This window comes from Chiloscyllium plagiosum, unplaced genomic scaffold (assembly GCF_037043375.1).
Source record: "Chiloscyllium plagiosum isolate Xiang-an unplaced genomic scaffold, Cpla_swu_hap1 HiC_scaffold_42, whole genome shotgun sequence".
Taxonomy (NCBI): domain Eukaryota; kingdom Metazoa; phylum Chordata; class Chondrichthyes; order Orectolobiformes; family Hemiscylliidae; genus Chiloscyllium; species Chiloscyllium plagiosum.
Window position 1 is genome coordinate 8878222 of NW_028270180.1, and position 13368 is coordinate 8891589.

Genomic DNA, 13368 nt, shown 5'->3' on the forward strand with positions numbered 1-13368 from the left:
GGGTCTGTTTCCATGCTCCAACTCTAAGTCTCACCTCCATGCCACCAGGAATGAATACGCCATGGGATGTCCCATTTTGGGAGTCTCTGCTCTCTCACATGGTCCTGACACATGAGAGAGACTCCAATCAATCAGGTTCAGCTCAAGATCACATGCTGACTATGCAGTTACATGGAGGGCTTGCTTAGTGGTTACATTCCACTTTGAAGAAATAGTGAGCTCTCTCGCTTTGAACGTTCACCGGTCTGCATGTGCACATTCCTGTATGGGCGAGGTCCATCTTAAGAATTATGTGAGATATATATAATTACCTGCTGAATGGCTTGAAAACTGTATTAGTATTGTCCATTTTCTTTCATATTGGTGAAAGTTCATACCACCTATATCACAGCACATTCCATTTAAGAATTTCTCACAAACATTGCATGAGCAAGGCAGCTACCTGCCATAATCCTTTTATCTTTACCAAGCCTCAAGGTTTGAGTTGACTACTATCAGGCAATTGTTTATTGCGTCCCATTTGTGCCTCCATGTGCTGTGCCCCACCACCCACTGTAACCTCTTCCCCATTCCCACATAACAAGAGTTCTTGTGATTGTCACCACAGAAATTAAAACCCTCTCGGATTCCACACAACTCAATACTGGCAATCACTGGTTTCAGTGTTGAAGAGTGTGGTGCTGGAAAGCGCAGCCGGTCAGGCAGCATCCGAGGAGCAGGAGAGTCGACGTTTCGAGCATAAGCTCTTCACCAGGAATGAGGGGGTGGCCCGAGGGGGCTGAGAGATAAATGATGGGGGTGGGTTGGGGCTGAGAGGAAGCTAAAGCGTGCACAGAATTGTAGAATCCTTATAGTGCGGAAAGAGGCTATTTGGCCCATCGGGTCTGCACTGACTCCCTGAAGAGCATCCCATCCAGACCCGGTCCCCCACGCTGCCCCAACTTACCATGGTCCATCCACCTAGCCTGCATGTCTTAGAAAGCCATGCAAGAGAGGCCATTGAATGGAATGAGAAATTGGTTGACCTGGAGGCATGCTCAGAAAGAGCCCTAGGGTCCACTTGGCATTGGCGTCATACACCTCTGACAAATTCAAAGAAAATACCTGCTCTGGGTGCCCTGGTCAATATTCTCCCCCTCATCCAAAACCACCAAAAGCAAACTCCATTAGCTCTAACGCAGCATATAGCACCCTTCATTATTCTTTTGTCTCATTGTTACTTGTGGAGTCTTGCGTTGAGTGAAAGCACAACCGTATTCATTGGAATAACTGAGTACTCTTGAAGAGGTTTACTTTGGGGTATTTTCAAGACATGAGATGTCAAGGCAAATCAGTGCCAGAACACATGTGCTTTTCACTCAATTGTCCCTCCACAGATCAGATCGCAGAAATATGGACTTTTAAGGGTGCTTACGTGTTTGTATATCTAAAGGTACCCCGAATATCCACTTCTCGGACTGTCGCGTGTGTTACAGGAACATTTGCTGTAGCCAGTCCCATGCCAACCAATACGACCATTCCACCAGGTTTGACAGCCTGTGAAAAGCAAAACACAGTGAGGCACGGCACGCAGCAGTTCCAGCCCCTAAAAGATAAGTGTCATGTCTAAGCAAAGTTTGGGCTGGAGTTTACACTCTCCCCTACCAATGGGTTTGCAGGCTTTCCCTTCACCTACCTGCTCAGCTTCAATCTGTTTGAAATTTTAGAGTCAAAGGCATTGGGCACCTCATCTGACCCACAAAGCCAATTCAGGCCCTAAGTGGCCAATTAATGACAATCTCCCATTAGTCCAGTGTTAGAACATATTATTGAACGAATTGAAGTTCAATTCCACTAGTGGCGTAACCAGTGGAGATTTGAACTCACGTCCCCAGAGCTTTACTCTGAGCCTCATGGTAATTCATCCATTAGCAAAACCATTATGGCATCACTCCCTTGAATTTCAATTCAACATCCCTTTTACCAGGTGTCCTCACTTTAAATCAGGGTGCCATTCCCGAAAATTATGATTTGGAGATGCCGGTGCTGGACTGGGGTGTACAAAGTTAAAAATCACACAACACCAGGTTATAGTCCAACAGGGTTATTAGTTTTCGGAGCGCTGCTCCTTCATCCACCACCACCCGATGAAGGAGCAGCGCTCCGAAAACTAATAAACCTGTTGGACTATAACTCGGTGTTGTGCGATTTTTAAGTTTGAAAATTATGATAAAGTGAAGCAATTTTAAATTAAGCATGTTTCCTCATAAGATTCAATGTTAAAACCAGTTCCACGGGAAAGGCCAATATAAAAGTTGAAATGCTGTTCTACATATGTGTAGCACTGTGAATTCTGAATTGAAATACTTGCAAAAGAAAACGAGGTGAACAAAGTGGACCTCTTCCTTTAGAGGAGCTGTAAAGAGGTTTATTGTACAGTACAAATGCAGAATAAGTACTACAGAGTACAGCGGCTCCGCTAAAATACAGATACAAACAACAAAGAATTTTGAAAAACAAAGCTTAAAAGAGATGTTTCACAAAATGATGACCTTTGACTGCAGGGCGTAGACACGATGGTAACAAACTTTAGAGTGAGATCAGTGGGCATCATAACTGAGGCACAATGATATGAGACTTGACCAGGAACAAAGGGATGTTAAAACAGGGAATGGTACTTTAAATGGGAACACAGGACATTAAAAAAAATTAACATGGAAACAAACTTAAAACGAGGACTCACTGTATAAGGACATGGGTCTTCCAGCATGAATAAAAACAGAAAGTATTGTTAAATATACTCATCTAAATCCTATGTAGGTGACAGCAAGTATTAAAAGTAAAGGAGGGTAATTCACTCAAAGCCATTAAATGTTTGTTCACTACCACACTCATTTCCATAGCTACTTGAGCACAGATAGAGGCCTTTCTAACTTATGGACATACCTGAGCAAAGGAATGGAAGGTACTGACCTCAATCTGATCTTGGCTGAAAACACATGGATGTCATACATAACAATTTTGACACCTTTCCTGAGCCTTAGTGTTTAAGCCTAACTACAGCAAAAACAATGATGTACAAGCCGCAAACTAAACCTCAGCTAGAATACCATATCCCAATACTGGGCAGCAAACCTTCGGAATTGATACTATTTCATGGAATGAGCACACTGAAAGTTTACAACATTGAAACCAATTTGAGTTCTTAAAAGGATACTGGAATGCTAATAATTCTTTACATGGGGCAGTTTGTAAGAACTAAGGCAGACAGGTATGTTCAGTTTAAACATATATGAGATTAGTTTTACTGCTAAAGCAGTCAGGCGAAATTATTAAACACATTAACAATGGACCAATACGCCTTACTTCTCTTTGATTAGTGCTAACACAGATATATTTGCCAGAAATTCAAAAATGAAATACAAATGAACTAAGTATCAGATTTAAACTTGGCCATTGGAGAAGGAGCATGTGGTGTCCACTAACACCCTCAAGCTGTTCAGGGAGTGGAGTGCATTATTTCCCCCTCCAACTCTATTTTGATTTAATCCCTGCCCTCCTCTTCACTGTTTGATCACACAGCATTGCCCTTTGATGTGAAGGGCACTGCTTGTCACTGGCCAAGCAGTGGGTGTTTCTTTTCTTCCTGGTGGTGGAAATTGAATAAAGATTTGTACACCTTGTGACTTTCGCTGTGTCTCACACTTGCACACACACAACATTAAAAAAAAGGAGTTAAAAAAAATTAAACTTGGCCATGTAAGATGCAGATAAAGAGGTAAAGTTAATAAATAATCACTGATTTCTACTGGATGTTTGGTTCTCACTTGGGCAGTCACTCACCAGTCGTAGCTGGTACAATCCTATCTCTCCTGCAGTCACTGTGTAGTAAATCCAGAGGTCTTTTTGAGCAGGACGTCTCTGCCTGTTGCTGGGTTGACGACACTTTCCCACAGCTAAACAGGGCTCAGAACTTAAATGAAATTAAGAGAGAAGGAGAGATACAGACAGTTGCTCATTCCAGCAGAAAACAACAAATGCCGGAGATTGCAGTGGGTCAGGCAGCATCCATGGAGAGCAGGCTAACGGTTCGAGTCTAGATGACTCTTCATCAGCTTCATTCCAGCAGCTTGTGTGCTCTCCAGATCACATTTCCATAAAGCAGGCAAAAGGTTGCATCACATGGGGCAGCACGGTGGCACAGTGGTTAGCACGGTTGCCTCACAGCGCCAGGGACCTGGGTTCAATTCCCACCTCGGGCAACTGTCTGTCTGGAGTTTACACATTCTCCCCGTGTCTGCATAGGTTTCCTCTGGGTGCTCTGGTTTCCTCCCACAGTCCAAAGATGTGCAGGTCAGGTGAATTGGCCATGCTAAATTGCCCATAGCGTTAGGTGAAGGGGTAAATGTAGGGGAATGGGTCTGGGTGGGTTGCACTTCGGCGGGTCGGTGTGGACTTGTTGGGCCGACGGGCTTGTTTCCACACTGTAGGGAATCTAATCTAATGACCTCTCTCTACGTTGGTTTTGTATTTCAAAGATTGTAGAAGGATGAGCTCAAGTCTCACATTGCTTCTCTTTAGCAGTTGACTCATAGCCAAATTGACTGAATATATTTCTAGTCCCAACCGTTAACTTCTGACTGATCCACCTTCCACCTTGATGAGACGGAAAGGAGCTATTCATAAGTTTCTCTTGGGGGTCTCCGAAAACATTACATCTACTTGAAATGAACCAAAATCAGGAAGTGGAGAGAAAGAAGAGTCAATGCTTTGGGGTCAGTGACCCCTCATCGGTGTTCTTCCACAAATCCTGCAAGACCTGCTGAGTTTCTTCATTCGTTTCTGTTGTTGTTTCAGATTTCTAGCATCTGAACGTCTTAGCTTTATTTCTGTGAAATGAACTGTGGTTTCACAATGCCAATCAGCAGTGACTTTAAAAATCAATGTCTGTTGATTAGTAAAAGTGTCATTCTTCGAAAGAAATGTTCAATATCTACCCATTTATAACCAGTCATTGGAATTATAAGTTAATACAGTACTCCACTCAGGACACCTTTGTACGTAGGCGTTCAGTCACATGGAGAAACTGATGAAACTGGGACTGATCTTCATTAAGCATCAACAGTTAAGGGGGAAAATTAGCAGAGGCATTTAAAATTAGGAGGACTTTGGGAGCTGGTCAGTAATAGAAGACCTAAATTTCAGATCATTTCAAAAAAAGCAGTCGAGAATTCTCTTTCTGTAGTGAAGTGTTGTATTGGAATGTACCTGAAAGAATGGTGGAAGCAGATTCAATTGTAACCTTCAGTTGGGTGTGCAGCTGCAAAGATGGAAATTGTCAAGGCTCTGGAGAAAGACCATGGGGAATGGGACTAACTGATAAGCTGCTTCAGAGAGCCAGCACATGCATGATGGCACAAATGGCCTCACTAGTTGCAATGTATTTCTTTTGCTCCAATGATCACAGCTGGATCCTGGGACCTCTGCTGTGCCGGTCATGTACCCAATTGATGGGCTCTTGTGGTGCAAAGATAGTGTCCCTACCTCTGGGCCAGAACATTTGGTTTCAAATCCTTACCTGCCCTTCAGATTTGTCATAACATGTCTGAGCAGGTTGGTTGAAGTATTTATACCCAGTTGGTGCACTGAAGTGCATTCCATTGCTCACAATCAAAAGCCAAATTTTTCACTGTAACAATAAAATATTATCTGTCTCATTTTGGAACCTTGCATTTGGAAAATATTGTTTTCCTCTATATACCAATTTAAAGAAACATGCTGTACTCAAGATGAGGAGATGCCATCTGGACTACATACAGAGACCCGGCTGAGAATTTCAGAAAATATCCTTGCACAATCTCTAACTTTATGCTATCTTTTTTGTCTAATATCGCACAGGTTGACAGATTTCAAAAAGTTAAGGATCCCAGTACTTACATAGACACCAGCCTGGGTACAGGTATCAGAGCCAGTGCATTCAAGGCATATGTCTGGCATGGCACATAGAGAGTTCTTCACCTTCTGGGCCAGTTCCATAGGACATGTACATTTATCGACCTTCAAGACAACAGTGGCCCCCAGGCATTTTGCCTTCTCCAATCGATCCTGACACATATCTGACAAAAAAACAATGCGATTAAAAGTTAGCATCAGAAGTTTCCAGGAGCCCTGTTTCTTCCTCCAGTTCTGGTCCTTTCTGCATCCTGATTTACTCCCCTCGACCTTATCACACACTCCATCACCAACACCTTTCACAGAAAAATTAAATCATTGAAGATAGAAGGAGGAGGCCATTCGGTCCCTCAAGTCTGCTCTGCCATTCAATATGATCATGGCTGACCATTGAGCTCAAAACCCTTGCTCTCTTTAGCCACAAGAGCTATATCTACCTCTTTCTTGAAAATACACAATATTTTGGCCTCAGCCACTTCCTGTGGTAGTGAATTCCCCCGGCTCCCCACTTTCTGGGTGAAGACGTTTCTCCTCATTTCAGTCCTAAAAGGTTTACCCCTTATATTTAAACTGTGACCTCTAGCTCTTGACTCCCCAAATATGGGAACATCACTCATACATCTATAACCTATCTAGTCCTGTTCGAATTTGATAGGTTTCTATGAGGACTTCCCACATTTTTCTAAACTCCAGTGAATACAATGCTAATCGACTTGATCTCTGCTCATACATCAGTCCTGGTATCCCAGGAATCAGTCTTTTCTGCACTCACTCTGCAGCAAGAACACGCTTCCTCAGATAAGGAGACCAAAACTATAAACACTAGATTTCAGGTACGACCTCCGCAATGCTCTTTGTAACTGTAGCAAGACATCCTTGTTCCTGTACTCAAATCCTCTCACTTTAACATACAGTTTGCCTTCTTTACTGCCTGCTGTACCTGCATGGTTACTGTCAGTGACTCGTATACAAGGACACCTAGATTTATAGCCAATCTACAGTCATTCAAATAATCGTCTGCCTTCCTATGTTTGTTATCAAAATGGATAACCTCACTTCTGTCCACATTATGCTGCATTTGCCAACTCACTCAGTTTGTCCATACTGCAACATCTTTGCATTCTCCTGACTGCCCAGTCTCCCATCTAACTTTATCTCTCATGTCCAACCACTCCACTGGCACCTATACCTTCAGCTTCTTTGACTTCTCTCCCTAAACCTCTCACATCTCTAGCTGTCTCTCTCTCTCTCTCTCACTCTCCTCTTTCCCCAAACCTGCTCCATGGACCAAAGGCTGAATCTCACGCTTGCTTGCCACCCGAGTGTGAGTTTTGTCGGGCTTTATCAAAGGGAGTTGTTCGGCAAAAGGACTAGTGAGCAACTTGCCCTCACAGCTGCTCCGACATTCCGCACACTGCTATCGGCGTGCCCACATGGTTCACATCGTTTTCGATTCCCTGCGTGCAGGGAAAACCGTTCAGCAGAATAGAACAAGGGGGACTGCTGGTAGTGAGCATTCTCACTGGGTCTGAGCAAATTTGCTTCATTAACGATGTAAACCTGCCCTAACTACAGTGCCCCTCAGGTCTGGTTCCAGCTCCGTCTACGAGAGGTGCTGTTCCTGGAAGAGCGTCCTGCTGGCTGGATATCCGTCGCATCTGCACCATCCTTTGAAGGCGGCTGTTGAAAGTACTGACATTCCACAGCTGCCACGACAGGGACCTAGCACTCCTGGTGGAGCAAAGGAAGAGGGGAACCAGAAAAGGGGTCAACAACAATGTCCCGAGGGGCAGCCTGCTCCAAGATGGTCACCCTGGGTCAGTGCAGTCTGTGCTGTCTGGAGAAATGCCCAGCCATGCCAGAGTCAGGTCAATTATCATCTTCCTTGTGCCAGGCTAAGTGGCGTAAATCTTCTCTCTGCTCCCTCACACTCTGTCTCTGTTCCTGTATCCACCTCCCACCAAGGCCCATGCTCCATCCACTCTCAGTAATTCCTGCAACATCTTGTCTTTGCCGCTCCCACCACGTTTGTCTCGCAGTGTCGCCCCGACGTCACTGTTCAAAAGCACGAGGCCTAACTCCATGTCCACACAGGATGTGCACACATGGATCTATGGCTGCGTTGACATCCCGCTGCACCTGCAAGAGGAACCTGGGTGTACAAAGGCAAATGGGTTCTTGCTGACACCTTTGGCCCTCACCCTATAACATATCCCTATTCTTACCTTGACCGCAATGTCTGAGTGAATGAGGTGGTCAACAATGCCGGAGGCAGGGACATGCAAACCACACCAGGGTGGGGGGGATGCTTTAGAGTGGCACCGAGGCTCAGTGTTTAGCACTGCTGCCCCACAGTGCCAGGGAAGCAAGTTTGATTCTACCCTCAGGCATGTGTCAGTGTGGAGCTTGCACATTCTCTGCGAGGGTTTCCTCTGGATGCTCCGGTTTCCTCCCACAGTCCAAAGATGTGCAGGGTGGGTGGACTGGCCGTGCTCAATTGCTTCATAGCGTACAGGCTTGTGGTGGATTAGACATGGGGAAATGAGGGGTGTAGGGTAGGTGGGTACAGGTCTGGGTCAGATGCTCTTCGGAGGGTTGGTGTGGAGTTGATGGGCCAAATGGCCTACTTCCACACTGTAGGGCTTGTGTGATTAGGATGGCCAGGGATTTGGAGGCCTGCAGCACTGTGATGTTTCCCCTCACAAGGGCCTCACATCCATGAGTGTTGGAGCTCCATCCCTCACAGGATGAAACACTTACCCGACCCCCATTGAGTGTGTTCACAGCTCCATCTTCCTTCTCGTTGTGCACTTCCTAGTCCCAGTGTGATGGAAGGTGGCAGTGAGAGCTCTTTGGCCAGTGGTTTCCATCCCCTGCCTCTCCACATTGATATGGCCCCTGATAGCCCCTGCTAGGAACCCTAGGGGGTTCATAGCTCCCCAGGTTTCCACCCAATAGCCGACATGAGCCTGGGGTTGCCCAATATCTTCTGGTAACAATGCCAAGTGTGGTCCTAATATGTACCATGACACCAGGGTGCTCTAGACCATAGATGAACATCCTTTTTCCTGCATTTTTACCACATTTACCATGCCCCCCCTCTTTCCCTCCCCTTCACAATCATTACCCACCCTTCCCCCAACGAGCCTGCAGTTCTGAAGAATAACTTGCCAAGTCTCCTTTCTGCAGCAGTGATCCACTCCCCCAACCTGGTGCCCCTTCAGCCCTCCTCCCGTCAGGTTCGACACAGGGATCAATCAACCGACAGACGCTCAGCCTCCTTGGGCAGCGGAATGGGACAGTCCCGGATGAGAAACGACCAGACCGTCTAACCGGTATCCGGCCATCTCCTGACCCCTCAGTCTGGCCATGTTTGAGCCACTGGACTGACTGTGCCGCACCCCCAGGACGTCAGAGGCACAGGGCACCCATCCTCGGACTGATACTAGAGGCTGCCTCAGACTTCCTGCACTAGGAGCCCCTGACTGACGGATACCTCATCAATGGATGACTTTGCTAAGACTTTCAGACACAGCTGTTTACTTGGTGCACACAGTGGGGTGTGTTTGCCATCCAAGCTGTTGGCAACACGGTGCCATACAGTGAGTCATACAACAACTACACACCCCCACCCCACTGCCCACCACCCCATCCTCCAACTGAGGGTTGCTGACCAGGAAGACAAGCCGCTGGTTGTATGACTATGCCGCATAGCATGGCAAGGCAGAAACCAAGGTAAGGCCTGGATGGTTTGAGCAGACGTGAGGTAAGAGAGCTAAGACAGCCATCGAACAGCCCTGAGATGGAGCCTGATCCAATCCGCTGTCTGGGACCCGGTTCGTGTCTGCACTGTCCTTGCTGCAGCCTTTCACTGCTAGTTGTCAGCGACCACTGCAATCCAAGTTTGTGATTCATCAGTGGCCTGCAAAGTGTTATCGGAGAGATGCCATAATGACCATCAGGGGTTAGTATATATCAATGTTCTTGGATGAGGGGTGCATGTGGCTGGTGCCCGTGGATTGTGCTCAGATGCAGTCTGTTCCTAGCCAACAGATCAAGCAGTGAGCTGAATTCACCAGGTACCTGCTCCTATTTCCATGTAGAGTTTACTTGTCACCTTGCTTGCTTGGTTAGTTTAGTAAGGTGGGAAGCTAAATGTTAACAAGGGAGTCGGGCTATTAACAAGATGTTGAACAACCAATAATCCCCTTAATTCACAACTCGATGCTGTCTAGCAAGACAGTCACCATAACTATCGAAAGCATAAAGGATGAAGAAAAATGCTCCCATCATCGAGATAAGCCTCACTAGGCATAATCTTACCATAGCTCACATTGGTCAGATCCCTGTAAGATCCCAAGTTTTTATTTACTCATGGGACATTGGCATACCTGGTTGGCTCAACATCTATTGCCCATCCTTTGGGGCCCTTCAGAAGGTGGTGGTGAGCTGCGTTCTTGAACTGCTGCAGACCATGTGCTGTAAGTAGACCCACAATGTCTTTAGGTAGGCAATTCCAGGATTTTGACCCAGTGACAGTGAAGGAATGGCGATATATTTCCAAGTCTGGATGGTGAGTGGCTTGCAGGTGAACTCGGAGGGGGTGGTGTTCCCAAGTATTTGCTGCCATTGTCTTTCTCGATGGAAGTGGTTTTGAGTTTGAAAGGTGCTGTCTAAGGTTTGTTGGTGAATTTCTGCAGTGCTTCTCGTCGATAGTACATACTGCTGCGACTGAGTGTTGGTGGTGGAGGGAGTGAATGCTTGTGGATGTGGTGCAATCAAGCAGACTGTATTTTCCTGGATGGTGCCAAGTTTCGTGAGTGTTGTTGGAGCTGCATCAAGATTAGAGTGGTGTTGAAAAAGCACAGCAGATCAGGCAGCATCTGAGGAGCAGGAAAATCGACGCTTTGGGCAAAACTCCCTTCATCAGGAATGAGGCAGGGAGCCTCTGAGGTGGAGAGATAAATGGGAGGGGGTGGGGGTAGGGAGAAGGCTGCTAAGAGTACAATAGGTGGATGGAGGTGGGGATGAAGGTGATCGGTTGGAGAGGAGGTTGGAGCAGATAGGTGGGAAGAAAGATTGGCAGGTAGGACAGGTCATGAGGATGGTGCTGAGCTGGCAGGTTGGAACCGGGGTAGGGTGGTAGGAGGGGAAATGAGGAAACTGGTGAAGTCCACTTTGATGCCCTGGGGTTGAAGTGTTCCGAGGCGGAATTTATGCTCCACCCTCCTCTCCGACCTATCACCTTCATCCCCACCTCTATCCACCTATTGCACTCATGGCTACCTTCTCCCCAGCCCAACCCCTTCCCATTTATCTCTCCACCCTAGAGTTTCCTTGCCTCATTCCTGATTAAGGGCTTTTGCCCGAAACATCGATTTTCCTGCTCCTCGGATGCTGCCCTGACCTGCTGTGCTTTTCCAGCACCACTCTAGTCTTGACTCTGATCTCCAGCACCTGCAGTCTTCACTTTTGCCTTGTTGTTGGAGCTGCACCCATCCAGACAAATGGGGAGACAATGGTAAACCCCAGGATGTTGATAGTGATAGTAAAATCATTGAATGCCAAGGGTGGTGGTCAAATTGTCCCTTAATGGAAGTGATTGTAGCCTGGCAGTTGTGTGGTCTGAGTATTATTTGCCATTTGTCAGCCCAAACCTGGATATTGTCCAGGTTTTGTAGATTTTGAATATGGACTGCTTCAGTCTCTGGGGAGTTGCAAATGGTGCTGAACATTGCGCAATCATCAGTGACCATCCCCACATCTGACTATGTTGGAGGGAAGGTCATTGATGAAGATGGTTGGGCCTAGGACACTACCCTAAGAAACCCCTGCGGAGATGTCCTGGAGCTGAGATGACTGACCTCTAACAACCACGATCATCTTCCAGGTATGACTCCAACCAGGAGAGAATTTTCACCCTGATACCCATTGATTTCAGTTTTGCTCCTTGATGGCAGACTCAGGCGTATGCAGCCTTGGTGTCAGGGGCTGCCACTCTCACTCCCCTCTGGAATTCAGCTCTTTTGTCCATGTTTGAAGCAAGGCTCAAATGAGGTCAGGAACTGACTGGCCCTGGGGAACCCAAATGTCACTGAGCAGGTTATTGCTGAGCAGGTTGGTGACACCTTCCATCTCTTTACTGATGATCAAGTGTAGATTGATGGGGTGGTAATTGGCTGGGTTGGATTTGTTCTCCAATTTATGTGCAGGACATATCTGGGCAATTTTCCTCATTGTCAGGTCGATGCCAGTGTTGTAGCTGTACTGGAACAGCTTGGCTAGGGGAGCAGCAGGTTCAGGAGTGCAGGTCTTCAGTAGTACTGCTGCAATGTTGTCAGGGCCCAGCTACAGAATCCAGTGCCTTAATATCACATGGAGTGCATTGAATTGGCTGAAGATTGGTCTCTGTAATTTTTTTTAAACAATTAGATTTCCTACAGTATGGAAACAGGCCCTTCGGCCCAACAAGTCCGTACCGACCCTACGAAGAGTAACCCACCCAGCCACATTCCCCATATTCATCCCTGACGATGGGCAATTTAGCATGACCAATTCACCTGACCTGCACAGCTTTGGATTGTGGGAGGAAACCGGAGCACCCGGAGGAAACCCACGCAGACCCGGGGAGAATGTGCAAACTCCACACAGTCAGTCACCCAAGGCAGGAATTAAACCCAGTCCCTGGTGCTGTGAGGCAGCAGTGCTAATCACTGAGCCACCGTGCCACCCTGTAAGGCTGGAGACCACTGGAGGAGGCTAAGATGGATCACCCACACAGCACTTCTGGCTGAAATTTACTGCGAATCATTCAGCCTTATGTTTTGCACTGACATGCTGGGCTCTGCCATCATGTAGGACGGGGATATTTGTGGACCCTCTCCTCCTCCAGTGAGTTGTTTAATTTTCCAACACCATTCACAACCGTGACAGAACTGCAGAGCTTAGGTGGGATCCATATCTACCCACTTCCATAACCAGCGCTCCTCAAACATTCCAGAAGATTCCCCTGGCCTCGGAAACTATGCAGACACCATTAGCCATGCGGCTGCCACCCCCACGCTGATTGATGTTAGGTAGCTTCACCAGGTTGACATTTCATTTTCACAAAAACCTGGTGCTGCTCCTGACATGCCCTCCTGCACTCTCCATTGAACCAAAGTTGATCCCCTGGTTTGATGGTAAAGGTTGTGAGGGCCATGAGTGGGAGATATGATGGGCCATAAATGGCGTATATGATGGGCCATAGGTGGGGATATGATGGGTCATGAGCAGGGGATATGGTGGGCCATGAGTGGGGATATGATGGGTCACGAATGGGGAATATGATGGGCCATGAGTGGGGGATATGATGGACCATGAGTGGGAAATGTGATGGGCCATGAGTGGGGATATGATGGGCCAAGAGTGGGGGATATGATGGGCCATGGGTGGGGG

General features: G+C 46.9%; 1 protein-coding gene across 1 annotated transcript in view; it reads right to left on the reverse strand.

The window, feature by feature from the left end:
• Positions 1 to 13368, reverse strand: part of LOC122542653 (sorbitol dehydrogenase-like) — a 72600-nt gene that overhangs the window by 8928 nt on the left and 50304 nt on the right. Inside the window, exons 6-7 of the mRNA XM_043680645.2 lie at positions 5917 to 6095; positions 1415 to 1536 (exon numbers count right to left, since the gene is read on the reverse strand). Coding sequence (XP_043536580.2) covers positions 1415 to 1536; positions 5917 to 6095 — 301 coding nt within the window. The remainder of the gene's footprint in view (positions 1 to 1414; positions 1537 to 5916; positions 6096 to 13368) is intronic.